The sequence below is a fragment of the Triticum dicoccoides genome, chromosome 1B (genome assembly GCF_002162155.2).
Source record: "Triticum dicoccoides isolate Atlit2015 ecotype Zavitan chromosome 1B, WEW_v2.0, whole genome shotgun sequence".
Classification (NCBI taxonomy): Eukaryota; Viridiplantae; Streptophyta; class Magnoliopsida; order Poales; family Poaceae; genus Triticum; species Triticum dicoccoides.
In genome coordinates this window covers 336,166,685-336,192,846 of record NC_041381.1, presented here as the reverse complement: position 1 = coordinate 336,192,846, position 26,162 = coordinate 336,166,685, and the positions used below count along the sequence as shown (strand labels likewise).

At 47.0% G+C, this 26,162-nt stretch overlaps 1 protein-coding gene and 1 long non-coding RNA gene across 5 annotated transcripts; both read left to right on the top strand.

The window, feature by feature from the left end:
• The first annotated feature begins 1,396 nt into the window (after positions 1–1,396).
• Positions 1,397–2,321, top strand: LOC119304901. Its single transcript, XR_005148486.1, has 2 exons — positions 1,397–1,769; positions 1,857–2,321. It is a non-coding gene; the product is annotated as an uncharacterized LOC119304901 (long non-coding RNA).
• A 4,487-nt stretch (positions 2,322–6,808) lies between these two features.
• LOC119333712 lies at positions 6,809–25,842 on the top strand. 4 transcript variants are annotated; one of them, XM_037606524.1, is made up of 12 exons: positions 6,809–6,942; positions 9,921–10,013; positions 10,231–10,317; positions 13,842–13,943; positions 14,138–14,239; positions 14,568–14,627; positions 14,764–14,853; positions 15,129–15,218; positions 24,705–24,908; positions 24,978–25,083; positions 25,156–25,357; positions 25,483–25,842. In XM_037606524.1, the coding sequence occupies exons 1-12, from the start codon at positions 6,824–6,826 to the stop codon at positions 25,605–25,607; spliced, it is 1,380 nt and encodes a 459-aa protein (XP_037462421.1). In that variant the 5' UTR covers positions 6,809–6,823; the 3' UTR covers positions 25,608–25,842. The 4 variants fall into 4 exon arrangements, with proteins under 4 accessions (XP_037462421.1, XP_037462426.1, XP_037462414.1 ...); XM_037606517.1 differs by lacking the exon at positions 6,809–6,942 and adding an exon at positions 9,087–9,614; XM_037606529.1 differs by lacking the exon at positions 10,231–10,317.
• The last annotated feature ends 320 nt before the right edge of the window (positions 25,843–26,162 follow it).

Sequence of the window (26,162 nt, the reverse complement as noted above, 5' to 3'; positions counted from 1 at the left end):
ACCGCCGACGAGGGTGAGAAGGAAGATAAGCGGCAACACATATGTGATGCCCCGTTGAAATAAAGGACGTAGACTTATTAGGGTTTTGAATCAGAGTTTTTGGGTTAGAGGCGTGTGTTATTATTTTCCCCCGTTGCAACGCATGGACTCTTTTGCTAGTAGTAAATCTATACCTACTAACAAAAGGGATTAGTGCTTCTGCATGCCCGCCATAAAATTGCTCGTGAAGTTACCACAAATTACATTCAATGCCACCAGTAAGTGAAAAAAATGGTTCGGTCTGTCGCATTTATTCATGTTTGGCTATCCCTTATGCATCACAAGCCAACAACAACCTGAGTGGCTAGAGATATGGTCTTTTAATGGGGAGAACTGAGTTGATTATCCCATTTTTCCTATGAATTTCGGTTGTATATCTTTTTTCTCTGAATTTTGGTTGGCGTAAGATAGAGCTGCCTCACCCAAGCGTCGCTTAGCAAATGGGCTGCACAGTGTTATAATTTCGGCCCAGCTAACCTCTTTTTAACTTTTTTCCTTTTTGGCAGATTCAAGTATTTTTTAGAAAATATTCATATCTTTCAACACGAAATTTAATATGTTATATATGAAAATCTCTTAGAAAAATATATAGATTCCAAATATGCTCTTATCTTACATGCTAATCATTTTTAAAATTATGTTTAGGATGCACCCTTAGTTAATACTTTTCTTATATATGGAGTATTTTGGAAATGTCTATTATATATGTTTCCTACCCATTTAAATTGACTAGATAGGATAATTTTATGCTCCCACAAAAATTATTATTGGCACCATAGGGGATGATCATTTCCCCCCGCTATCATATGCTAAAGGTTACAACTTGCACATAATCATTCTCTCTATTTCGTCCAGTGCACAATAACCAATTCATATACGATGATGTATACTAAACTGCTGATACGAGTTCTATGTAAACCAATGGCTTAATGTTGATTTCCATATTGTTTGAAATTGTGCCTATAAAGATTTCTTAAAAGAATATCAATGTTGATATGCAACCTTGAACATTCGTTATGCATGTCCTTACGGACTAATTGTTTTTGGTGAAGATGTCTAATATGTTTGCAACCATATTAAGTCTTGACTTGGATTAAAGTTGGAAATGCATATATTAACAAGAAAAGGATAATATAATGTTTTTGTGCACATGCTATCATTGAGTAATAAAATTTCCTTTGCCATTTTCAACCTAATGCACATCTATCATTCTTAAGAAGTTGCTCCCCACTACTTCCTATTCTCTCACCATGCACACTATCCACATCAGCAACTATGCCATCTCAGCAAAAACTGATCCCACGAGGCCATGTCATCACTTTCCTGGCCTTCCCATGAACCAGCAGCTAGCGTACGTTCCCTGCCACAAATGCAGCCACAAATGAACTAGAAACCCACGTACGAAACATCATTGCATCTCCCAACTTTTCTCCCGAAGCGTTAGCCCTGTTCGGCCCCTTGGTCTTTCGCCTCTTCCTCCACCTTCCACCCATGGTTCCCTTCATCTCCCCCAATCAATAAATCTCTACTGCAGTCCTTCCGGTTCTTCCCTTCTTCCCTCTATTTATGGATCCCTCCATCTTGCTTTTGTTGCCGACCTAAACCGCAAGATGCAAGATGGTTGCCGGTGCGGACAAGATTGGCCTATGCGTACACCTCGCCGTTTGCCCAACCGCAGTGAACCATGCTTGCCACCCCTGACGTCCTCCCCAGCATCACCTGCGCTAGAGGTGGGGGCTCTCCTTCCCCTTTATCTTCAAATATCTTAACAATTTTATTGTGAGTCAGCTTGGTTGGAAGATCTAATCCTGAACCAGAATTGATGAGAAGGGCGAGAGCGACGGCTGCAAGGTTTACTTCTTTGGCGGCACTGATGGAGGTCCAGATCCCAATCCAAGTAGCGCCTCCGTCGCCCAAGGTAGGAGCAGGAAGATGAGGTCGCCTCATCGTTTCTTCGTCTAGATCTCCACGTCCGTGTAGTTTTCCTGGAGGCCTGGATATTGCGTGATGTGCAGGACGATTAGTGATGCATATGTGCTTTGCGTTCCTGGTGTGTACTCCCTCCGTTCGGAATTACTTGTCTCAGAAATGGATGTATCTAGAACTAAAATACATCTAGATACATCCATTTTCGCGACAAGTAATTCCGAACGGAGGGAGTATATAACTGCATATGCACATTATTTTTTTCATCTTTTTGCAATTTCTTTTCAGACTTTAGTGATTGGTTTGTGGCCTGAGCTTATGTACAGATTCTGAAGTGTATATATGTGTTGCTGCCAGATGTCTCTATATTGTGTGATTTTGCTTTGATTAGTCTTCTGTACATCCTCTGCACGTCTATTCTCCATTGGTTTATTGGAAGTGACTGACGTTGATGGATAAATTAGTCTTAATTTTGAGGGCTCCACTCTATATCTTATGTTTACATGCAGTCTAAAACTCTGAATGTAATCCACATGCATCAAGCCTTGCCAAGTAACCCTCATGGAAGGTGAGTCAGCGGCGATGCAGTAGCTAGCGTGGGTGCATCACCTCTGTGGTATTGTAGGCAATCACGGCCTTGGACAAGCTCGCTGGAATCGAAGCCAGGTGAGGGCACCAAGGTTCCACTCGCTTACTAAGCCATCTAGCTACAAACAATACAGTTTATGGATATTAATGCTGATCTATATGCTTCCGGTATGGACAACTAAAGATGAATCACTAATGTATATATTATGTCAAAGTAAATAATGTGCATAGAGAACTTATTATAGATAAACATGCCTTATTTGGGATGAAGGGAATCAGATCCAAAGTTCCAGAGTTCTGCTATCATATACAAATATACTGCGGTTTCGATATATATCTGGTGTGATAAAATTGTTCATAATATGCATCTCACTCCATTTCAAATTATCTGACTCTAGATTAGTACATATTTAGGGGGAGAAGGCATCATGGTTTGTCCAGTGATGATAATAAAACATTGACTATTATTTTTTTGCACGTGCACGCCCTTAGTTCTTGAATTTTCCATGTTAAACTAAAGTAAATGTCATTTTTATAACACATTCAGTTTCTAATTTATCTATGGTGGTGGAACTGGATGGAAACTTATGTGATGCGCTTATAAAGAAATTTAAAATACAAGCAACCAAAACTAACAAAGCACCTCACACATGTCGTTATCGTTTCTGAAGTTACTTTTGTTATTTGTATGCAACAGAGCATGGCATAGAAGTGTTCCTATTTGATAGTTTTGTTGGTCCTTTTTTATTTGTAATATTTGCGCGAAGCTGGTGCCAGATGCTTTTTACTTGGCTGCACTATTGAAATTGAGCTCATTACACTTCTCCAACTTTGTTGTAGCTATATGTAAATCTCCCACTAAATTTTTGATAGTTGCTGAATTAGGTCCACTTCTCATTCATGTTTTTTATTACATGCTCAGCGTACATGTTATGCTTACCAACACGTGTACTACTATCTTTGAACAATGCATAGATTAAGAAATGGCAAACTAAACTTTATTTGTGAAACTTTGTGACCCTAAGCCCAAATCATTTGGATCATACATATATACTCCCTCCATTCCAAAATAGATGACCCAACTTTGTACTAATTTAGTGCAAAGTTGGGTCATCTATTTTGGAACGGAGGGGGTAGTTCTAAATTCTTGATGATCAGAATGCGCATGATTTTACTAAGCAATGTTCATCTTACACTTACCTATGTTTTACAACTGTTCATTATCTATTCATGTTCATGTATATATAACCAAATCTCATCGAGATATATGGCAAGCAATTTCCACAGCAACGCGCGGGGTATTATCTAGTTGGGATTAAATATGAGAACCCATTAGGCCGTGCATGCACTTTCAGAACTAAAATTCAGATTCATTGGGAAAACAAAGGAATACAGACACGGAAAGCCAATCAGGTTGTGCATTCACTTTCAGAAATGAAGGAGCGTTGCAAGCTCCGGCTGGGGTCCAGGTAGCAGAACCGTTCGTGAGAAATGAAAGAAAAGTACCTTAGTTGAAATTCAGATGGGTTGGGAAAAAAGGCATACAAACATGGAAGAATTTGCTACCTAGCTTTTGTTCTCTTTTAAAGAAAAAACGCTACTAGCTAGTTTTTGTTCCTTTTAAAGAAAAGCTACTAGCTTTTTTTTTTGCATGGTAATACGTGTCTCATTCATATCATAAATATTAAAGTACAAGTCACGTAAGGACTGACATGACAAAACTGAAAAGATAACAGAACATCTCTGAGCTTGACACCAACGCCCATCACCTGCCTCCGGCACCACGACAGCAGCCACCGAAGAAAAGAATGATGGATCACCTCCTCACCCGAGCTCGACATGTACGTGTAGCATGTCTACACGTTCTTGTGTACAATGGGTCGGCTGCCGCCGCCGCATGCCAACACCCACCAATGTGAAGCGGTTGTTGGTCGGCTACAAATGACACGGACCAGAAAGGAGTAAGGACATCTCTAACGGCAACCCTTAAATTTTCTCCCGCATCCTTCCGCGGATAGGGGGGTCAGTCTGCGGATGTGGGAGGACGCCATCCAACGCTAGCTGCATACATTTCAAACTTTTTTTCACAAACCGGATAAAATTCATGCAAACACGATCGGATTTCGTACAAACATGACGGATTTAATTACATTTCGAACATTTAGAAAAAAAAGACCCGCCCCTAAACATATCCTATGGCGGCGGCGCCCAACGTCCAAGCCCGTGTCGTCCTCCTTTCACCGTTTCCATGAGCACCGGCGGTAAGACCGATGAAGTGAAGGTGTCGTCTCCGGCGAGGAAGAGTAGAACATGTGAGACGGATCAGCCCACATGGGACATCAGGCCCCGCCACCTCCCGTGGCCTACTCATCCTTGGAGGTGTCCGCGCCTTGTCCGTTGCTGGTGGACGTGAGGTCCACGAGGGAAATGGTGGCGTCGGCGCTGTCGTCCCACCGGGCCGGCTGATGGTTCGTCGGTGGGGCATAGGAGGCGCATGTGGCGATGTTCTCCTCCGCGATCACCTGCAGCTGCACCTCCGCGGCTGCCACTTCCTGCCGAGCGGCGGCTTGAGCGCGGACGACATCGTAGATGGCACGCTTCCCCGCGATGAAATTTGGGTTCGCCGCGGCCATGGCCGCCACGGTCTCCTCGCTCGCGCACTCGCCGTAGATCTGGCCATCCGCCAGCTGGTGCTGCTCCAGCAGGAACATGTTGTACCGGTGTTCCTCCTGCGCTTGCTGGAACGCCGAAAAAGGTGTCGGCGCAGGCTGCACCTCCTCCATGGCGGTGTTGAAGTGCGCCTGTGCCTCCTTCATGGTGAAGCCGCCGTGCACAGGAGGTGCAGGAGCCAGGGCGGAGTCGTCGGAGCTCGTCTCCATCATGGTGTCGTCCTTGTCGTCGGAGACCTCGGGCGAGCTGGTCGGCAAGCCGGCCTCGATCCGCCTGGCACGACAGCTATGCCAGGCAGCGGCAAGGGTGGCCACTGCGTGCTTCATCTCCGGCGGCAGACTGTCCCACAGTGCTTTCCTGCTGGCGTTCATGGCAGATGCAGTGCAAGGGAGGAGGATGTGGAGGGCCTTGTGTTGTGTTGTGGTGTGGAGTTGCCATGTTTGGCCACCTTTATGTAGCGGATTCCGGTGAGGCGTGCGTCGGAGTGCGTCAATGGCAGCGCCGGAGTGGGTTTCTCGGGCGGCGAGCTTGCTTAATGGCGACATACGAACGACCATCAGCATTGAATGGCCGTGGTAGATATCCGTCCCGTCTAGTCACACGTCTCTGGCATTGAACAGGCGTGGACACCATAGACGTGTCGCGAGCAGCGCCCTTGGCCGGCGCACCGCTTCAATGAAGGAGACAGTGAGAGGTCGCATCCACCCTGAGCCATCTTCAATGTTGAGCGACGCGCTCTACAGTGACATGAATGCTGGCAGCTGGCGCCGAGGGGAGTGTGCACGGGAGGTTTGCTTGCTGCCACTGTTACTCCAGACTAATCTGGTTGATGCTATTGTTACTGTTAAATTTGTTCATAATATTATTTCTTTATATTTTACTTCTAAATTTAGCTTATGACATCAGGTTCAAAATTATTGATAATGTTATTTCTTTAAGTTTTACTTTTAAATTTCAGACTGAACTATAATAAGCTGAACTAAGTTGACTCGGGACCACCTCTCATGTTTCAATCTGGCATCCCGAAAAACCCTACCCTCAATCGGTTCATTCTTTGACATGTCGTTCAGTTTTTTTTGAAGCCCACCGTTCATGTTGAGCGGTCATTGGTTGTCATGTTAAAATTGAGGACGTGCATGCTAATGAGAATGCTTACGATGTACTCCACTTCCTTCGTAAACTAATATAAAAGCATTTATAATACTAAAATAGTGATCTAAACGCTCTTATATTAGTTTACAGAGGAAGTATGTTATTGTTTAATCTCTCAATGCACCGCACGGATTTATTTGCTAGTAAAGATAATTAGTATTATGTTGTCTGTCTAAAATATAATACGTTTTTGCTTTTCAAAATTAAACTGCAAAACACTTTGAGACAGCGGGAGTACTACCCAATATCTAAGATCTTGCCGTGTTGGTGTCCTATAGGTACAGGGAAAGAAAACCCACCTCGGCCGATCGGCCAGCCTATATAACGCGTCACGCGCACAAAACTCGCCAGCCCACCACAAAACTCGGAGAGAATTCGGAAGCTTGCAGCTTCGGATTGTTACATGGATCAGCATTGATTCGATCAGCAACCACCGGGCGATCGAACGATGGAACAGAGCTCTCGTCGTCGTCGTCGTCGTCGTTGTCGAGCTCCAGGTGGACGAGGTACGGACCAAACGCCAACTTCTTCATCTGCTTCCAGCAGTCATGGTGCCACCAACCCGAGGTATTTTCGCAACCCCTCTCCCCTTCTCTCTTCTTGTTTTTACGATACAATCTCCGGTGTCTTCTTCTCTCATCGCTGCGGTCGCCTAATCTCGTTTAGGCAAAAGTCACCTGATTTCCTCATAACAATTACCTCTCCCCTCGATGCATGATAGCTTGGGAAGTTGATCGTTCCCTGATATTTCTATGGCAAAGTGATTGCCGTTTATCATTGTTTTGTTCGTAATATCTCACATGGGCTTGGGGAGAAGACCACAGAAGGAAGTTTAACTTGAACTGAGAGATGATAAGATCTACCGTTGGAATTAATGAAGGATACTGGCGGACGCACCCACGAAGCCAGAGTTAAGCTAGCAATTCACAATAATCATGTTGTTCTAATATAATCCTCATGTGGACGGTCGTGAAGAAAGTCGCGGATAAAATACTTTACGTGGTTTTATCCTGTGTGTTGTTTAGGGATTGGTTATAATATAATATACTCCCCTCGTTCGATAATATAATGCAAGATTTTCAAAAAGCCAAACCTCATAAATTCTGATCAAGTTTATGGAGAAAAATGATTGCATCTACAATGCCAAATATATATCAATAAATTCATCATAAGACGAATTTTCATATTTTATATTTTGGTTATTGTAGATATAAATAATTTTCTTTATAAACTAGTCAAAGTTTGCAAATTTTGACTTTTCAAAAAAATATGTACACACTAAACGGAGGGAGTAACAAAGTTTAGTTGCATGAATGCAAATTTTTTGATTAGTGATATTTTGCATATCTTTGGTCACATCACATGTGCCATCCTTTACTAGTGAAAGAGGAGTCAGAGAAAAACCCGTACTAGCGTGGGAGAAGAAAACTAGGTGTGAAGAACACATGCATGTATGAAAGTGATTACTAATCCTAACTAAGATTATATGACAATTATGATATAAATATAAGTTAGTGAGGCTAGCATCTCTCTTTCTCCCCTGCTTAAAAGGATGTAAAGTTCTGTTGTCCGCTTGTCCATTGTCTAACCTTATATATGTGCAAACTAATCTCTGTCTCTACTACTTAAAAAGAATGTCAGATTCCCATTTCACCTTTCTTCTCACCACCACCCCTTCATCCAACCTTTCATGTGTATGGTAATCAATCACCTTAATTTACTTATCTTTTTTGGAACCAATTCCACTTTAATTTACTTACCAAACTTTTAATCAAAATACAAGGCGTGGGTAGAAATTGATGAACATTTATTTACACAATTGCATTATTATTGATAGGTAAATCACAAGTTAACGTAATGAAATATTTATATCCTGTTGCAATGCACGGGTATTGTTCTAGTCAATATAAGAAAGTAAAGGACTACTACAAATCTAACGTCACTTTTTTGACCATGACAAATCAAACATTTTCTATGACAATTTGTGTTTGTCGAGGATGACAAGTTTAATTGGCAAGCTTAGTAAATCCGGCTCAGTTCATTTTTTATCAGAAAAATAAATTTGTCATCCTCACGCCAGATATATTTGGCATAAAAACATTCTATTTGCCGTGCTTAAAATATAACGTTGTATTTTTAGCATTGCCGAACATAAAACATCCGGTTGGGCAGTGGCGGGGCTTGGGCTGAATTCTAGTTGGGGGCGGGGGGGAGGGGGGGGGGCATATAATATGCATTTTGGTCTGATTTTCCTTGAAATATGGGCCAAATACTAAGGATTATAGCACAAACAAAAAATTGGGTGGGGGTCGACAGCCCAGGTTGGCCCTGAGAAGCTCCGCCACTGCGGTTGGGTGTCCTGCCGTCCGTACCATTTGATAATACTAAATCTTCTTACCAGTGCAAAGTGTTGTTAAGGATGGGCTATTGATAAAGTTAGTACAAAGTTGAGTCATCTATTTTAGAACGGAGGGAGTAGATGGGTGGGATTGGATCGGAGAGATGAAGATAGTGGGTGAAGATATATATAGAGATGGTTGATGACTTGATGTTGAACCACTAGAATATACATGCTTCTTTACCCAGTTATCTAGTAGTAATAATAAAAAGTTGGTCTCCTAAAAAATTGTTGATGAAATAATAAATCGACCGAGCTACAAAATACCATGAGCTTAACATGTTGGGCTGGATGCGAGATCAACGCATAGGCACGAGAGTTCAAAAAGGGAACCGGAAGAGAGACACACACACCCCACACCCGTCCCTAACACACCCCACCAGTGACACCCAAAATTCCCCAAACCACACTAGGTCTCGCCGCCGGCTGCCCTCACCCTCGCCATGGACGGCGATGGAGATCCCCACGACGGGCATCACCCTCAAAATCCTGCCCCTTCTGACCCTCGACACCCCCAGCTTGAGGAGGAAGGTAATCCCCTCCCTCATGAAGCGCAGAAGGAAATGGAAGCAGTGAGGAGAGCGAATAAGGTAGCGCGGAAGATACGGCGTCTGAGGGCCAAAGCTCTCGCGCGGGGGCAGGGAAAGCTACAGAAGGAGGATCTGCCCCAAATCACACCAGGATCGTCCGTAGCCCTCGCCATGGGAACCCATGGCTACTCTGAAACTCCTCCTGACACTCAACACAGCGGGGAGCAAGCTCTGAAGCCCGGGCAAGTGCTTCGTACGGGAGTGTTGGTGGAAGCGCCTGACAAAATCCCCTCTTCCGCCGGCACTGATGTGTGAGCGCCTTTTCAACTTGCCCCTTTCACAAGCAGCTAACTATTATTGCCATTAACAAACGAAACTTTGATCAGAAGGTAGTTAGCTTGCACGTGTGTGCGGGGTTAAAGAAAGGGTTTGGCTAGTATACCAATGTACGGTGTCGTCTTTAACATAAATGTATTCCATCAGTGGGTTGCGAATACATACCCATACCAGTTCCTATAATTACAGGATGGTGATAGCCTACAAACTATACAATACAACAATAATATCTTAATTCTTAGCAGACCTAAGTTCGGATCTCTCAACCTTTGCATTTGCAGGTCAGCAGCACCCCCAAGACCACATATTCGCCAGAGCGTTTTGTACTCAGATCGCCCAAGGCGATCCAGGAAACCTACATCAGATAAGCTACCGTAAGTGTGACTCTAGCTGGCCAGCTGCTGTTTTTCTGTTTCCACTACGGTCACTGCAAATGTGCCTAACCAGTTCGTATGGTATTAGCTATTTAATATTTACATTAGCCTTCATTCAGTCCTTCTGTAGACAAATTAGAATGCCCTGGTTATGCTGCACCTCCCAGCATTTCTAATCAGTGGCAAGTTACCATATTGCCGTGCTTGTTTTGGTCAGGGTTGAGGAGCATGCCGGTGAGGTGAGCAGCAGGGAGTTTCAAGTCCCGACACTTCATCAGTCACGCTCCACACGTGAGTCAACTAGGTATGTGGTAGGAGCTGGGACCCTACCGGGTCTAGGGCGTAGGTTGTAGGGGAAGGAGGGGGCTGGACGTGGCGAAGCTCGCGGTCGCCGTCGGCAAGGCGCCGTCGTGCGCGAGAGGGAGAGGCGGCGGCGGCGCAAGAGGCGGCTAGGGTTAGGTCTCCCGGCTCCCTAAGGGAAGCCGAGCAAATAATGATTGCTTCTTTGCTTCTTCCTCGATTAGATTGATACATCTCCTCTCCTTATATAGAGAGGTTTACTTGACTCCTAAGCAAACGATAAGATAAACGGGCTAAGCCCCTAATAACGATAAGATAACTTGGGCCACAACCCACTGGGCTAAGCCCCTAATATGACGGTCATAACACTTCTCCCCGCCTGCACAAACAGCTCGTCCTCGAGCTGTAAGGTTGGGAAGCGCTTGCTGAACTCCTCAAGGTGATCAACCAGCGTCAAACACCTTCGCGACAGCTGGGGCGGTCAGGTCGGCGGCGACAGCGTCCTCCTCAATGTAGTCTGCAGCCTCCAGGTAGAAGAGTCGCGTGCAGACGTGGCCGGACGTGTAGGGCTCGTCGCAGTTGAAGCATAACCCTTGTCGGCGACGCTCGAGTAGCTCGGCCGAGGTGAGCCGGCGGAACGGGCGCGCCGCGGTCGCAGCGGGGGGTACCGCGGAAGCCTGAGTAGGCCGACCCTGCGCGGGAACATCTGGTCCGGGTAGCGGCCCAGTGGTCTGGGACGGTGATGCCTGCTGCATGGCCACCACGCGGTGCTCGAACGCGCGGGCGTAGTACATGGCCGTCTGGAGGTCCCGGGGTCCCTGCAGCTCGACGTCCACGCGGAGATGATCTGGCAGACCGCTGACGAAGAGTTCGGCCCGCTGGTGAGCCGTCACGCCGGACGCGTGGCACGCCAGGGCTTGAAAGCGGTCGGTGTAGGGAAGGTGGCCCAACTCGGCCAGGCGGCTCCCGCGGATCGGCGGCCCAAAACGAAGGAGGCACAGCTCATGGAAGCGCTCCCACGGGGGCATGCCGCCCTCGTCCTGCTCGAGGGCATAGTACCATGTCTGGGCTGCACCGCGGAGGTGGTAGGATGTCAGCCAAGTGCACTCCGACGCGAGCGTGCGCTGCCCACGGAAAAACTGGCCGCACTGGTTGAGCCAGTTAAGTGGGTCCTCCGTGCCGTCATAAGTGGCGAAGTCGATCTTGGCGAACCGTGGCGGCGTCTGGGTCGGCGCGCCATGGACGTCCGGCTCGACGGTGCGGAGCAGTGATGATGACGGCGCCCGGTCAATGGTGGGGAGGCCGTCGTAGGCCCCCGCGGAGCCAAACAAGGCCCCAGACTGCAGTGTGGGTACCAATGGGTGCCCAGCCTCCGTGTAAACTGGTGGCGGAATCGGGGACGGTGACGGTGGAAACTGGACCTGCTGGATCGGGAGGCCCCCCGGTGTGGACTGGCCCAGTCCGCAGCTGGGCGGCGGCGGTGGAAGCTGTACCGGCGCGGCCGGCGTGGTTGGTGCGGCTGAGGCCGGCGCGGGCCAGTACGGCCACTGCGGCGATGGGGCGGGCGCGGAAGGCGCGGGTGGCGCCGCGAAAGCCGGCGCGGGCCACTGCGGCCAGGACAGCGCTGGGACGGCCGACAGTGGAACCTGGACCGGAGCCGCAGGTACGGATGGCGAGGCGGGGGGCGGTGCGAGCCAGGTCGGCCACTGCGGGCCCTGGGCGGGCGTGGACGACGCGGGTGGCGCCGCGAGCGCGGGCGTCGGCCATTGGGGCCAGGGCGACGTTGGAGCGGCCGGCGACGGGAGCGCCGGGTAGCCCCCGACGATGGCCGCGGGGACCGAGTACCATGGCAGGGCCGGTTGCCGGAGGGGACGGCCGGCGGAAGCAGCGGTGGCGGCCCGTACGGGCTGGCCAAAAACAGGCGGATGCCCTGGACCGCGACCACCAGGTCATTGAGGACACCGGCCATGGCCTCCGGAGTGTACTGGGTCGGCATGGTGGGCGGTGATGGCGGCGAATCCTTGACGGGGGGCGGTGGCTGGCCAGGCGACGTGCCGGGGGTGGGGCCGATCGGCGCCGACGGAAGGGCCAGCGAGGCCATGGCGCTCGGCGAGAACGCAGCGGCGGTGGAGGAGGTGGTGGCGGCGGCGGTGTTGGTGGTGGTGGGCAGCGACGGGTTTGGTGGTGGTGATGACATGGTCGAAACCAAGCTAGCTGATACCAAATTGATAGGAGCTGGGACCCTACCGGGTCTAGGGCGTAGGTTGTAGGGGAAGGAGGGGGCTGGACGTGGCGAAGCTCGCGGTCGCCGGCGGCAAGGCGCCGTCGTGCGCGAGAGGGAGAGGCGGCGGCGGCGCAAGAGGCGGCTAGGGTTAGGTCTCCCGGCTCCCTAAGGGAAGCTGAGCAAATAATGATTGCTTCTTTGCTTCTTCCTTGATTAGATTGATACATCTCCTCTCCTTATATAGAGAGGTTTACTTGACTCCTAAGCAAACGATAAGATAAACGGGCTAAGCCCCTAATAACGATAAGATAACTTGGGCCACAACCCACTGTGCTAAGCCCCTAATATGACGGTCATAACATAACAGTATGACTATTTTACATTGGTACTTCTCTTTCAATGATGTGTGCTTGCCTCCACGGATTCTCTTGTGTGTAATCTACAAAGCTCGATGCACGTCCAAGGTTTAGAACCTATGTTGGAAGTTGGCACTCTATGTTTATTATTTTGCTAATACATACATAAGTTCTGCAATTATCTATACATTGGTGGCTTAATATTTATTGATTTACTTTGCTTTTTTTTAATCTCCAGGTTTATCTTGTTTTTGTTACTATTCACAAGTTTTAAATTTGCAAAAATGTAGCAGTAAGACACGAAGACATAAATTTTACATGTAACACATGAATCAAATAATGGATAAAATTAGCAAACGACCCACATGTCATTAGTGTGCTGTGGCACCACAAATTGTAAGGGGTATATGAATTGACGTTCTAGTTTCTAAAACTGCCTTCTTAGGGGAACTGGGGTATAAATATTCTAGCACGTTAGTCCGTGATTTACCTGCCCATATTAATATGACTGTAAGAAAATAGGATTTGTTTGCTAAATACCTATTTGGCAAGCACTTATTGGCTTGCCAAAGAAAACATAATTTTACTTGGCAAGTCAATCAAAGGTGCGGCACTTGAGACAGTTTTCAAGGAAACCGGTGGAAAAAACCAATGACATGAGGAAAAAAATCAAAATGAAAAAAGGGAAAGGGGAATGTACGTAAGGTTGGAAGAAGGACGAGATGGACGACAAAACGTTACGTTCTTTTTAAGTAAGTTGGGACAAGCTCAGCTGCTATTACATGTAGCTAATCAGACATCAGCTCATTGAGCACAAAATAATATGCTAGATTGTAACTTGTAACACCATAAGCACATGAGTGGCCATGATGGCCGTTGCTGTCCATGTATGGTAACCAATGTTTGTTTTGCTTTAGAGGGATAAATTCACCTATTGAATAATTGCAGGCCCACTGGAACTGCTACTTGTGTCCAGCAAAGTGCTTTATATGCAGGCCGCCTCAGTCGGTTACGTGGAAGCCAGGAACCGGAAATAACGAATAAGCTACTGTAAGTTTCCTTAGTTATCCGGATATTGTATGGTGCTTATTTTCATGAGCACTTAATAATATATCTGTTTTGGCTATTACTTGCACTTCATTCTTATAGAAGAAATAGTTTTGTATGCAATGCTAGTTTCTTTTAAAGTAGCCAGCAATTATTTCCCTTATTTCCATAGTCATGGACCAACATGTTGTCATCAGGGTTGAGGAGAATGCTAACAAGGTGAGTGGCAGTGTGGATCTACCTGAATCGAAGACACTAGCGCTGAATGACACACGTCCTAAGCTTGAATTAACTGATAGGTATGACCATTATTGTTCCGTTATTTTTAGAGCTGAATGACACACCTCCATTATTGTTTTGTTATTTTTAATCAGGATTTGGCTTCTTGGAATTCCATGTGTGTATTATGACTCTCTTTCATGTGCTCTGCATATCATTCATATATGTTTGATTCTTCAACTCCAGAAAACTTGTTGAAGAAGATTATTTATACCATATATCTGTTTATGGCTATTTGCACTTTAGTTCTCGTAGAAGAAATAATTCTGTATGCAATGCTAGTTTCTTTTATAGAGGCTAGTAATTCTTTCCCACACTTCTAGTCACCAACCAACATGTTCTGGTCAGGGTTGAGGAGAATGCTGGCAAGGTGAGCGGCATTGAGGGTCCTGCAGTTAAGGTTCTACCGTAAGTGTGCCTCTAGCAAATACAACTTTTTTTTTTGCAGCAGTGCTCCTTAAAAAACAACATACTGCCTGGTTATTATTGCAATACCACCATCATAAAGTTGCTGACTAATGAGCATATTGGTTTTCTTGGTCAGGGTTGAGGTGGATGCTGGTGAGGTGAGCAGCATGGAGTTTAAAGCATCTACACTCCGCCAGTCACCTCCTACACTTAACTCAACTCACAGGCACTGCATTCACCTCTTTTTTGCCCAGCCCAGGACCATGGGTTAATATTTTTATTGATTCGATTTTTATCTTGTTGTTTGTTACTGTTTAATATATGTAAAAGCTTCAAAGCAATAAAAATGTACCTTGAGCATTCTTTCATGTGTTTTGCATATCATTCAAATATGTTTGATTCATCATCAACTTGACAAAAATTAGTTAAAGAAGATTATTTAAATCTAGTAAATGGTAGCTTTGGAATAATCACTGATTGTGCAGACTTTTGTTGCTCTAGGTCCAAGGAATGTGCTTATGACACTGCCGAAAGTAAGACTGGCTCTGAAATTGTTGCGGAGGAAAAGCTTACAGATGAATCAGATCCTTGGTACGTATGATGATTTTTCTTTTGTTCATCTCGTGCTATAATTAGTTTGTAGTTTGTAAGTTTTAAATGCATTGGTGTAGTAAAAGCCTCAGAGCACTAAAGTTTTACTTGTATATACGTGGATCAAATAAGGGAAAAACAACAACAGAACAACGTATTATTAGTGCTTGTAGACCTAGATCCACAATGTGATAATCAAACACCATTTAACAGGATGCTGGATAGACATATACTAGCTGAGAGAATGTTTGAACTAGGCAAGAAAGAACAAGGGTTCGCTGCGGCCTCTCTGCATTGCACTGTGCAGTGGTAAGGCTTCCCTCATTTAATCCTTCACAAGACCCCACCTGGTGCGGGAGCTTCTACCACTGGGTCTGTCCTTTTTTAATAGATTTGTTCTTTCTTGCTTGGTTCAAACATAAATTGGGGAATCTAATTGGGCGCATACCTCAATTAGTCTTTTGTTGCGGCGTGTGTATAACTGTTGAATCACGCCCGCGAGCGTCCAAGCTGAGCGTAATGCGTCCAACTCCTCCACGGGTCACCCAAACACAGAATCACTGATGCATTCTCCTTCTCTCTCACCCGATCTCTCTCTGTTGCCATCCTCCATCGCCCCTGCACGCTCTACTTTGTCTCTTCCATTCCCTACCAGATCAGCTCAATCGCAACAATGGTACACCTTGTTCGAGCCTGTCATGGCGCCGGTGCTGTACTGCTATGGTTTAAGATCCGCCCACTGCCTTTATGTAGCATGGCTCAGTTCGTCCAGTTCCATGTGTCCGGCAAGGAAGCTCACCACATGTGCTCTGATGGAGGAGTTGGCTGGTGCAGGCCACTAAAAGGATGTGCACCGGGCTGACCGTGCACTGGCACCCATCTCACAGTCAAGGCATCCAGGAGCTTGCTTTCGTGAAGCACCATGACTCATGGTTGTCTGTGTTAGAGTTATAATATAAGTCATGTACCCCTTTGTATTTATCCCGTTGTATAAGGGGTTTCCTGCATATGTTCCACACCTGTACATGTATATATATCGGCCTATGGCCTCATGGGAATACAAGTTGCTTTCCTAACATGGTATTAGAACTTTAGGGTTTTTTCTCCGCACGCGCAACTCGTGCTCCTATCGATCCACGCCCTCGTCGATCTCCCTCCTGCTCCAGCGCGCTCGAACTTCTCCAGCCGCCAGGGGCGCCCGGTTCCTCCCATCGCTAGGTCCTCCAGCACGCCAGGGGCGCCCGATCCCCAGGGCTCCCGATTCCTCTAGTCGCCAGGGCTGTCTGATCCAGTCGCCAGAGCCCGATCCAGTCGCCAGAGTCCAAGCCGCGCCTAGCCTTTCTCTGGATCCAGCCGCGCCTGCCTCTCCTGCGATCCAGCACTCCCGGCGGCAGCCTGGGTGCCAGCGCCGATTTTCCTGCAGCCGTCCCCTGCTGCTAGCGACGGCTCTCTGCGGTTCTCGTCGGGATCGTCTCGTACTCGTTTCCTAAAATAAAAAAAAATAAAAAAAAAGAAAGAAAGAAAAAAAATGTCTGCTGCATCTGGCTATGTTGCTGTTCCTCGCTGTCCGGTGATCTTTGATGGTACCAACTAAACCGAGTTCACTGGCTTCATGCGCATTCACATGCATGGCATCCGTCTCTGGGGTGTTCTTTCTGGCGAGGTCTGCTGTCCGCCATGTCCGGTTCCTCGGTTGCCCCTACTCCGCCGACTCCACTGGTTCTTCCTACGGATGCTAATCAGGCCGCCAAGGATGCGGCTAAGCTTGCTGATGAGGCTGCTGATCGTGCTTATGATGAGAGGGTTTTGGCTTATGAGGAGGCTCTTCAGACGTATCATGGTGCTCTGTCTGTTTACACCCAGTGGCTTGATGATGATGCTCGTGCTGCAGCTGTTCTCACTGCTAGTGTTCTGCCTCAGTTTGCTTCTGAGTTTCTGGGTCTTCCTACTGTCTTTGAGATGTGGACCCGTCTTCGTCAGCGCTATGAGCCCTCTGGTGATGCCTTATACCTTTCTGTGGTCCGTCAGGAGCATGCTCTTCAGCAGGGTGACTCTACTGTTGATGACTTCTATGCACAGAGTTTTGCTATCTGGCGCCAGCTTGATTCTCTCCGCAATGCTGGTTGTCGTACTTGCCCCTATTGCCAGGCTGTCTAGGCCAATTTGGAGTTTCATCGCGTCTACGAGTTCCTGTCTCGGCTCCGTAAGGAGTTTGAGCCCCGGCGTGCTCAGTTGTTTGCTCGTGGCTGTATTTCTCTCATGGAGGCGCTTTCTGAGATTCGTGCCGAGGAGACTCGCTTACGTGGTGCTGGTTTGCTGGAGGTTCCCTCTGTCCTCGCTACTCGGGCTTCTTCCACGCCACCTGCTGCACCGACCCCTTCTCGCTCGGGTGCTCCGCCGCTCTTGCCCACTCCTTCTGGAGGCTCAGGTCGCCCCCGTCAACATTGCGACTACTGTAACAATGATGGTCATATTAAGTCCTAGTGCTACACGAAGAGGAAACACCTGCGCAAGGCGCGATCATCATCTTCAGGGACTTTGTCATCTACCTCGACAGCTTCAGCCATTGCTTTGACTCAGCAGGATATTCTGAGACTTAAGCGTCTGCTCGCGACTTCAGGTTCTTCCTCGACGGGTATTGCTGGTTCTGTGACTGATGCTTCCCGCACTGAGCAACCACCCTCTACACAGTCAGGTACATCCCCATGGGTTCTGGACTCTGGAGCTTCTTTTCATGTCTTCTCATTCTTCCACTTTGTCCTCTCTTCGCTCGCTGGATCCTCCTGTTCATGTCTTCACTGCTGATGGTACTCCACTTTCTGTTGTTAGTAGAGGCAATCTTACCACTTCTTCTTATTCTGTTCCTGATGTTGCTCATGTTCCTCGACTTATCATGAATCTGTTTTTTGTTGGTCAACTTACTGATTCTGGTTGTCGCGTCATCCTTGACGTTGACTCTTGTTCTGTCCAGGATCGTCGCACGCACACTTTGGTTGGGGCTGGCCCTCGCCGTCGTGATTCTCAGGGTCTTTGGGAGTTGGACTGACTTCATGTTCCTTCCGCTGCCACCACCATCGCCAGTTCCTCCGCTTCAGTCGCCTCCGTTACTGGTTCCTTCAAGCAGTGGCATCATCGACTTGGTCATCTGTGTGGTTCTTGGTTGTCGTCTTTAGTTCGTCGAGGTCTTCTGGGGTCTGTCTCAGGAGATGTCTCTTTAGAGTGTCAGGGTTGTCGTCTTGGCAAGCAGATTCAATTACCATATTCACATAGTGAGTCAGTGTCTAAGCGTCCTTTCGATTTAGTCCATTCTGATGTATGGGGTCTGGCTCCTTTCGCTTCGAAAGGTGGTCATAAATACTATATTATTTTCATAGATGATTTCTCTCGTTACACATGGCTTTATTTCATGACTTCTCGTAGTGAGGTGTTGCCTATTTATAAGCGTTTTGCTGCCATGGTTCATACTCAGTTCTCTTCACCCATTCGTGTTTTTCGTGCTGACTCCGCTGGCGAGTATATCTCTAAGATGTTGCGTGGTGTTCTTGCTGAGCAAGGAACTCTCTCAATTCTCTTGTCCTGGTGCTCATGCTCAGAATGGTGTGGCTGAGCGAAAACATCGTCATCTTCTTGAGACGGCTCGTGCATTGATGATTGCTGCCTCTCTCCCGCCTCATTTTTGGGCTGAGGCCGTCTCCACCTCCACCTATCTTATCAATCTACAGCCTTCCGCTGCTCTACAGGGTGGTGTTCCTTTCGAGCGTCTTTTTGATCGTTCTCCCGATTATTCGATGCTTCGCTTGTTTGGTTGTGTTTGCTATGTTCTTCTTGCCCCTCGCGAATGCACCAAACTGACCGCTCAGTCTGTTGAGTGTGTCTTCTTAGGCTATAGTGATGAGCATAAGGGCTATCGTTGTTGGGATCCTATCGGTCGTCGGATGCGTATCTCTCGAGACGTGACTTTTGATGAGTCTCGTTCCTTCTACCCACGCCCATCTTCCTCGTCCTTTTCAGTGGAGGATCTCTCTTTCCTTACTTTTCCTGACTCACCTATCACCCTCGTCGAGCCTGTGCCTCTTCGTTCCACTCCCTCTGCTTCTCCACCTCTAGTCGATTTGCAACCACCATCTTCCCCGGTCTCCTCGCCTAGCATGTCACCGGATTCTACACCTTCATCTCCGGTGACTTCTTCGTCGCCACCCCCCGATTCTCCCTTGGCGATTCCTCCTTCTATTGTTCCATCTTTTCCTCAGCATTACACTCGTCGTTCACGCCCTGTGGATGCCTCTGTGGATGTGTCGTCATCTTCCTCTCAGCCTACTTATGGCTTGCGTTCTCGTCCTCGTCCGCCTGTTGATCGCTTTGGATTTCCCACCGCTGGTGCTGCTGTTCTTGAGCCGACTTCTTATCATCAGGCTGTTGTTCATCCTGAATGGCAGTTTGCGATGGCAGAGGAGATTGCTGCTCTTGAACGCACTGGTACCTGGGATCTTGTTTCTCTTCCTCCCGGAGTTCGTCCCATCACTTGTAAGTGGGTCTACAAGGTTAAGACTCGCTCCGATGGTTCTCTTGAGCGTCATAAAGCTCGTCTTGTGGCTCGTGGTTTTCAGCAGGAGCATGGTCGTGATTATGATGAGACTTTTGCTCCTATGGCCCATATGACCACTGTTCGTACACTTCTTGCCGTTGCCTCTGCACGCCACTGGTCTATATCTCAGCTTGATGTTAAGAATGCCTTTCTTAATGGTGAGCTGCGTGAGGAGGTGTACATGCAGCCACCACCTGGGTATTCTGTTCCTGATGGCATGGTATGTCGTCTTCGTTGCTCTCTCTATGGCCTTAAGCAAGCCCCCCGCGCCTGGTTTGAGCGTTTTGCCTCTGTGGTCACTGCCGCTGGTTTTTCAGCAAGTGCTCATGATCCAGCATTGTTTATTCACCTTTCTCCTCGTGGTCGGACTCTTCTTCTCTATGTTGATGACATGATCATCACTGGGGATGACTCCGAGTATATTGCCTTTGTAAAGGCCTGTCTTAGTGAGCAGTTTCTTATGTCTGATCTTGGACCTCTTCGCTATTTTCTTGGGATTGAAGTCTCTTCTACCTCTGATGGCTTTTTTATATCCCAGGAAAAGTATATCCAGGATCTTCTTGCTCGTGCTGCTCTAAATGACGAGCGTATTGTTGAGACTCCTATGGAGCTCAATGTTCACCTCCGTGCTACTGATGGTGATCCTCTCCCTAACCCGACGCGTTATCGTCATCTTGTTGGCAGTCTTGTCTATCTAGCTGTCACTCGTCCGAACATCTCTTATCCGGTTCATATTCTGAGTCAGTTCGTCTCTGCTCCCACATCGGTTCACTATAGTCATCTCCTTCGTGTTCTCCGATATCTTCGGGGCACGATCTCTCACCGTCTATTCTTTCCTCGCTCCAGTTCTTTACAGCTCCAGGCCTATTCAGATGCTACGTGGGCTAGTGATCCTTCAGATCGCCGTTCACTTTCTGCTTACTGTGTTTTTCTTGGTGGTTCTCTCATTGCTTGGAAGACGAAAAAACAGATTGCAGTTTCCCGTTCGAGTGCCGAGGCTGAGTTGCGAGCAATGGCTCTTTTGACGGCAGAGGTGACTTGGTTACGGTGGTTACTTCAGGATTTTGGTGTTTCTGTCACTACACCGACTTTGCTCTTATCTGACAGTACAGGTGCTATTAGCATTGCGCGCGATCCTGTGAAGCATGAGCTCACCAAGCATATTGGTGTTGATGCTTTCTATGTGCGCGCTGCTGTGCAAGATCAGGTTATTGCTCTTCAGTATGTGCCTTCCGAGTTACAGTTGGCGGATTTCTTGACGAAGGCCCAGACTAGAGCACAACATGGCTTTTATCTCTCCAAACTCAGTGTTGTTCATCCACCATGAGTTTGAGGGGGGTGTTAGAGTTATAATATAAGTCATGTACCCCTTTGTATTTATCCCGTTGTATAAGGGGTTTCCTGCATATGTTCCACACCTGTACATGTATATATATCGGCCTATGGCCTCATGGGAATACAAGTTGCTTTCCTAACAGTCTGGAGGTTCCTGCACCACCATCTGTGCACCTGCTTCCTGCATGTCTTGGAGCTTCAATTTGTTTTGATGGAGGATAAGATTGAGATTTTTTTTTTTACAGCCAAGGTAGTCTTGATTATGAAAATCCATATTGCTGTTACAGGTTATGTCCTTCCCCTTCCTCAAATGATGGCGTGTGATGTTTCTCTCAACGTGTGTGAGTGGGTCTGGGAGATAGTTTGACAACCGAGTTTCTCTCACCGGGATAACTTGCTACTGTCAATACCTAAGATAATAAAAATTGCTAGGAGTAATCCTTAGTTCTTATTGTATATAATAGAAAAGTTAAGAGTTCTGTTTGTAACCATTTACTTGATAACTTGGTAACTGTTACTACAGCTAGAAAACCTGGTCACTCTCAGCTGGATGACTTGATATTTTGTTGGTAACTGCGCATTGGATATATATATATATATATAGCCTGTTTTCTGGTTTCTACTACCAAGAAACCTTGTCACTCTCAGCTCAAAAAACGTGGTATTTTGTTGGTAACTGTATATTGGATAGAGTAGAATGCATGCACGGTCCTAATTCTTTCACGAAAGTGTCGACTGGGTCCTAATTCTTGCAAAATGCACGTCTGGTTCCTAAATCTTTTTAAGTTGTTCATCTGGGGTCCTAATTTCTTCTGACCACCGCTGACCTGCCTGCGTGGCGCTTGGACCCTGGCCACGTAGACAGGAGGTCCATGGGCGGCTGGATATGCAAATTTGCCCCTGTAATAGTTCTTCTGGATCCCCGGTCCCTAGGTCTTTTCCCTCAATTATCTCTGGCGGCGCTCCATCGCCATGTCTGCCGGCGCAAGCTCGTCTGCGGTCAGGCGCCATGGGAAGAAGCCGTTCGGTGCAGCCCTGACCTTGGCAGCGTCGTCTCCACCATCGGTAGTAGCTACTTTTGCACTGCCGCTACCATCGGGGACACTGCCGTTGGTGCCATGCCCCTGACCCCGCGCGCCTCCCATCATGACCAGACCGAGCTGGAGGTCGCCTCCGCCCCAGCGCCGCCCAGCTCCCGCTTTCTCCTGTTCCTTCCTTCACCTCCTCCTCATTCCCAGTCTCTCATCTTTCTCATCTCCCGGTGCAGGAACCTCCATGGATGAATGCTCGAGCACCCTTGTCGCCTATCTGGACGCCGTCCGCGGGAACCTTGCGTCAATGGTCAGATCCGGTGCCCCGCGGCCGATCCGCCCATCCCCGGCGCCGCAGCTCTTCTCCTCCTCAGCTCTGGCAAGTCCCTTCAGCCCCGTCCTCGCCTGTCCCCAGCGGGTGTGCGAGAGCCCCGTGGGCCACCATCGCCTTCACTGGTCGAGCTCGCTCCCCCGTCGCATGCAGTGCATTCACACGCGCGGCGATGGGCACGACGGATGATGGATTATTCCTAGCGGCTTTGGCACCATCCTAGCAGCCGACGCTGCCAGACTACCGCCGCCGATGACCTCCGCTTCTCACCGGAGCCACGTCGCTCGCCTTCGGTTTTGCCAGAGAGGGGTGGGCAAGAGGAAAGGCACCGCGACTGTAAATAAATTAGTGTTCGAGGGCTTTTTTGCAAATATGCATGGCCGGTCGTTGCTCCTCCTGGGCCCTCCTGTCCACGTGGTCACGGTCAAAGCACGACGCAGGCAGGTCAGCGCTGGTCAGACGGATTTAGGACCTCGGATGAACAACTTGAAAAGATTTAGGACCCAGACGTACATTTTAAAAGAATTAGACCCAGCCGACACTTTGGTGAAAGAATTAAGACCGCCCATGCATTTTACTCTATTGGATATATATAACCTGGTAACTGTTACTAGACAACCTCATTACTGTTACTAGACCACCTAGTTCTAATCATGTATTGCAAATATAATTGGTATTGCTACTAAGACAACCTGGTTACTGTTTCTAGACAACCTGGTTACTGTCGCATGAACAACTTAGTCTTAGCCAGAGATAACTTGGTAATTTCAACATCAGCTTTGAAATAGCTGTTAAATATATAAGTAGCACACTGTATCACTACCCATCTAGCACAGCATAAATTCGTACCATAGAAGAGATTGAGGTGTGTCAGGCCAAGAAATTCATTGGCACAGCTGGTTCTGCGATCCTCCCGGTTTTGTTGCAGTTTGTAAACAAAAAATAAATCCCTTTTAGCTCATGCAGTATTGCCTCGTCCACAATACTGCAGCAAATCCACACCAAATGGAGTCAGAGGAGTTCTTATCTCTGTATTTAACCCAGGACAGGAACTGCCTTATGTTTGCTGGCAACCAACGCCAATCAAACAACTCCCAATCACAGCCCAAACAAATTCAGCAATGTACATAAGAATAGCAAGTGATCATTAGACTTGTCATCATCGCACAAAGGACACCGTCCATCGGTAGGGCCATGCCGGGCAAGGATCTACACCCTGGTAGGGATACGGTCATGAATGACCTGCCAAAGAAACACCCTGATTTTTAAAGGAAGCGTAAGCCTCCACATATCAAAAACCCCTGGAAGGACAGCCAGTGATACATGGATTTAGAAGTATATTGACCATTGGATTCATAAGTTCAGCTCACTCTGTCTGGTTGATCAGAAAGAGAGATTTCATTTAAATGAACCATTAAAGCCTCCCACTATCTCAAGTTATCAGAATCAAACACCCTCTTTTAAACTTGACATGCCACACTCCCAGAGAAGCACGTTTCTTCGAGAATCCATGCAACTTATCCCTTTTCAAGCTCCTTGAGGCATACCTACTAGCATGCAAGCAAACAAACATAACAGTAACAGTACAAAGGAAATAAGACAATCCAGTTGGTTTAGTGTCGATGGTTTGTTATTTTTCCCGATAGGACTTGAGAACCAACTTTACTTCCCCACATGAACGTGTGCAGGATAACTCGGTCCCAAACTCTTCATCGCCTATTTCATCCCCTAGCTCCTATGCAAATCCATTCTCAACAGTGTCATGCATCGGATCAACATGATGCAGTCCCATGCACTCTAGACCATGCATAGAGAATTCCGACGTGCTACAGTCTATGGATTAACTGATTTCTTTTTCTTTAGTTGTCTCTTAAACTACAAATCTGTGGTACGATGCCATTTTAAGGTGAAGCTTGCGTATGTGAATAGGACTCATGATCAATATATTGATCATTGCATGGCATATAATTAATTAAAAAAATTACTCCTTGTACCTCAGAGAACAGTGTATATGATATGGAGCTCAATGCTCTTTTACAGTTTTTAAGTATGCATAGCATAACATTTTTTAAGTATGCGTAGCATAACATTTTTTAAGTATGCATAGCATAACATTTGTTGTATATTGCCTCTTAGGCTCATGATTGTTGTGTGCGGATTATTATTTTGCATTTTCTTGATCCTTTGGGTTTGTTGTGATTCAGGGCACAAGAATATCGTGAGATACTAAAGTACTTGGCGGAACATAGATATACTGACGTCGTGGAGGCTATGATTGCCGCTAGTCATGGCTTTAGCAACCCGGCCCAGCATAAACTGGATGCTGAAGCATTTTGGTCATCAGGAGAGGAATTAAAATTTCCTGAAGTCTCCAAGCCCTTTGCCTCTCCAACAGAGAATTCAGTGCAGTATGTGTCCTTTATGATTTTCTTATAAACTTTTGAAGCATATGCAGCAGTTTTAGTGTACTGTTGCAGGGGAGAACCGTCTACCAAAGAAATCATTGAGGATGCTAAGAAGTGGATGGGCGAGGAAGTCATGGTGGCTTTCAAGAAGTACATCAAATGGCAGGACCAATTCAAAGTATGTGTGATTTTTAACTATCCTGTCCATTTTAATCGAAAACAAGTTTTGTTTATAAGGTGTTTCTTTCAGGACGTGGAGTATAGCCTGGATGAGCTTCAACATCAGTGCTTCAGCGTGGAGAGCTATGACCATACCTTCCATCACTTCAACTTCACCGTTAAGATGAAGAAGCCAGACGGTGATTGGTCATCGACGCCCTATTTTGCTCAAGTGAAAGAGATCTATGGAAGAAAATATTATACCTGCTACGAACTAAGTTCATATGATGATGGTACGTGTATATATATATGCCTTTCTCGTTTTCTCTTTCGTCGTAACTAAATATGGATCATTTTAACTTTGTTTGTTGCAAAATCACGGTTTTGATCTAGTATTGAACTGCATATCGTTGTTTAGGTCACTGCTACGCGTGCATAAATCAAGGAATGCATGCACTGAAGCACCCTATTGGTGAGTTCGGGTACGACGGTGGCCATCCTGACACGGGGTCCCCCTTCCTTTATCTTAGTGACGATGAATAATGAGATGTCGAGCGATGACGGTGTGTTTCAGTCAATGACCAAATGGTTACATCTTGATCTGCATGTAGTTCAGTATTTAATTATTCTTAATACTGAATGTTTACTCAGGAGTCGCCGTGTTTGTAGTACAATTGTGAATTATGTACGTAGGTGTTTTTTTTTCTCGGATCAGAAGTTTGTACTCTGTCTCCAAAAAGGGCTATAAATTTTGGGGAAATGTTAACTAGGGAACGTTCGTCCTGCGAACTGCTCTGTCGTCGGCCTATCAGCCGCACAAATCTCAAAGCAGTTCCCCTAGCCACGTCACTATTTTGATCAGTTCGCGCGGCGGGTTGTGGTAGCGAGGAGACTGTGAGATCCACGGCCCGCTTCCTCAATTTCTCCGATGCCCCAGTCCATCAGACCATCACGCGACCAACTCAAATGGATTGATCCCGACAGATCACCCACCCCCAAGGCTCAAACCTGTGCATCCGATGCACCACACCATTCTGGACTGTTAGATTAAAAGACGATGGACATGATTCAGGCAAACAGGGGGCTGTGAACATATTT

Excerpts from the sequence above, each read along its gene's own strand:
- LOC119333712 (XM_037606517.1), top strand. The coding sequence starts at position 9,217 with ATGGACGGCGATGGAGATCCCCACGACGGGCATCACCCTCAAAATCCT. Across the intron at positions 14,240-14,567 it reads AAGCTTGAATTAACTGATAG|GGTTGAGGAGAATGCTGGCA; the intron begins GTATGACCATTA and ends TGTTCTGGTCAG. Across the intron at positions 14,628-14,763 it reads CCTGCAGTTAAGGTTCTACC|GGTTGAGGTGGATGCTGGTG; the intron begins GTAAGTGTGCCT and ends TTTCTTGGTCAG.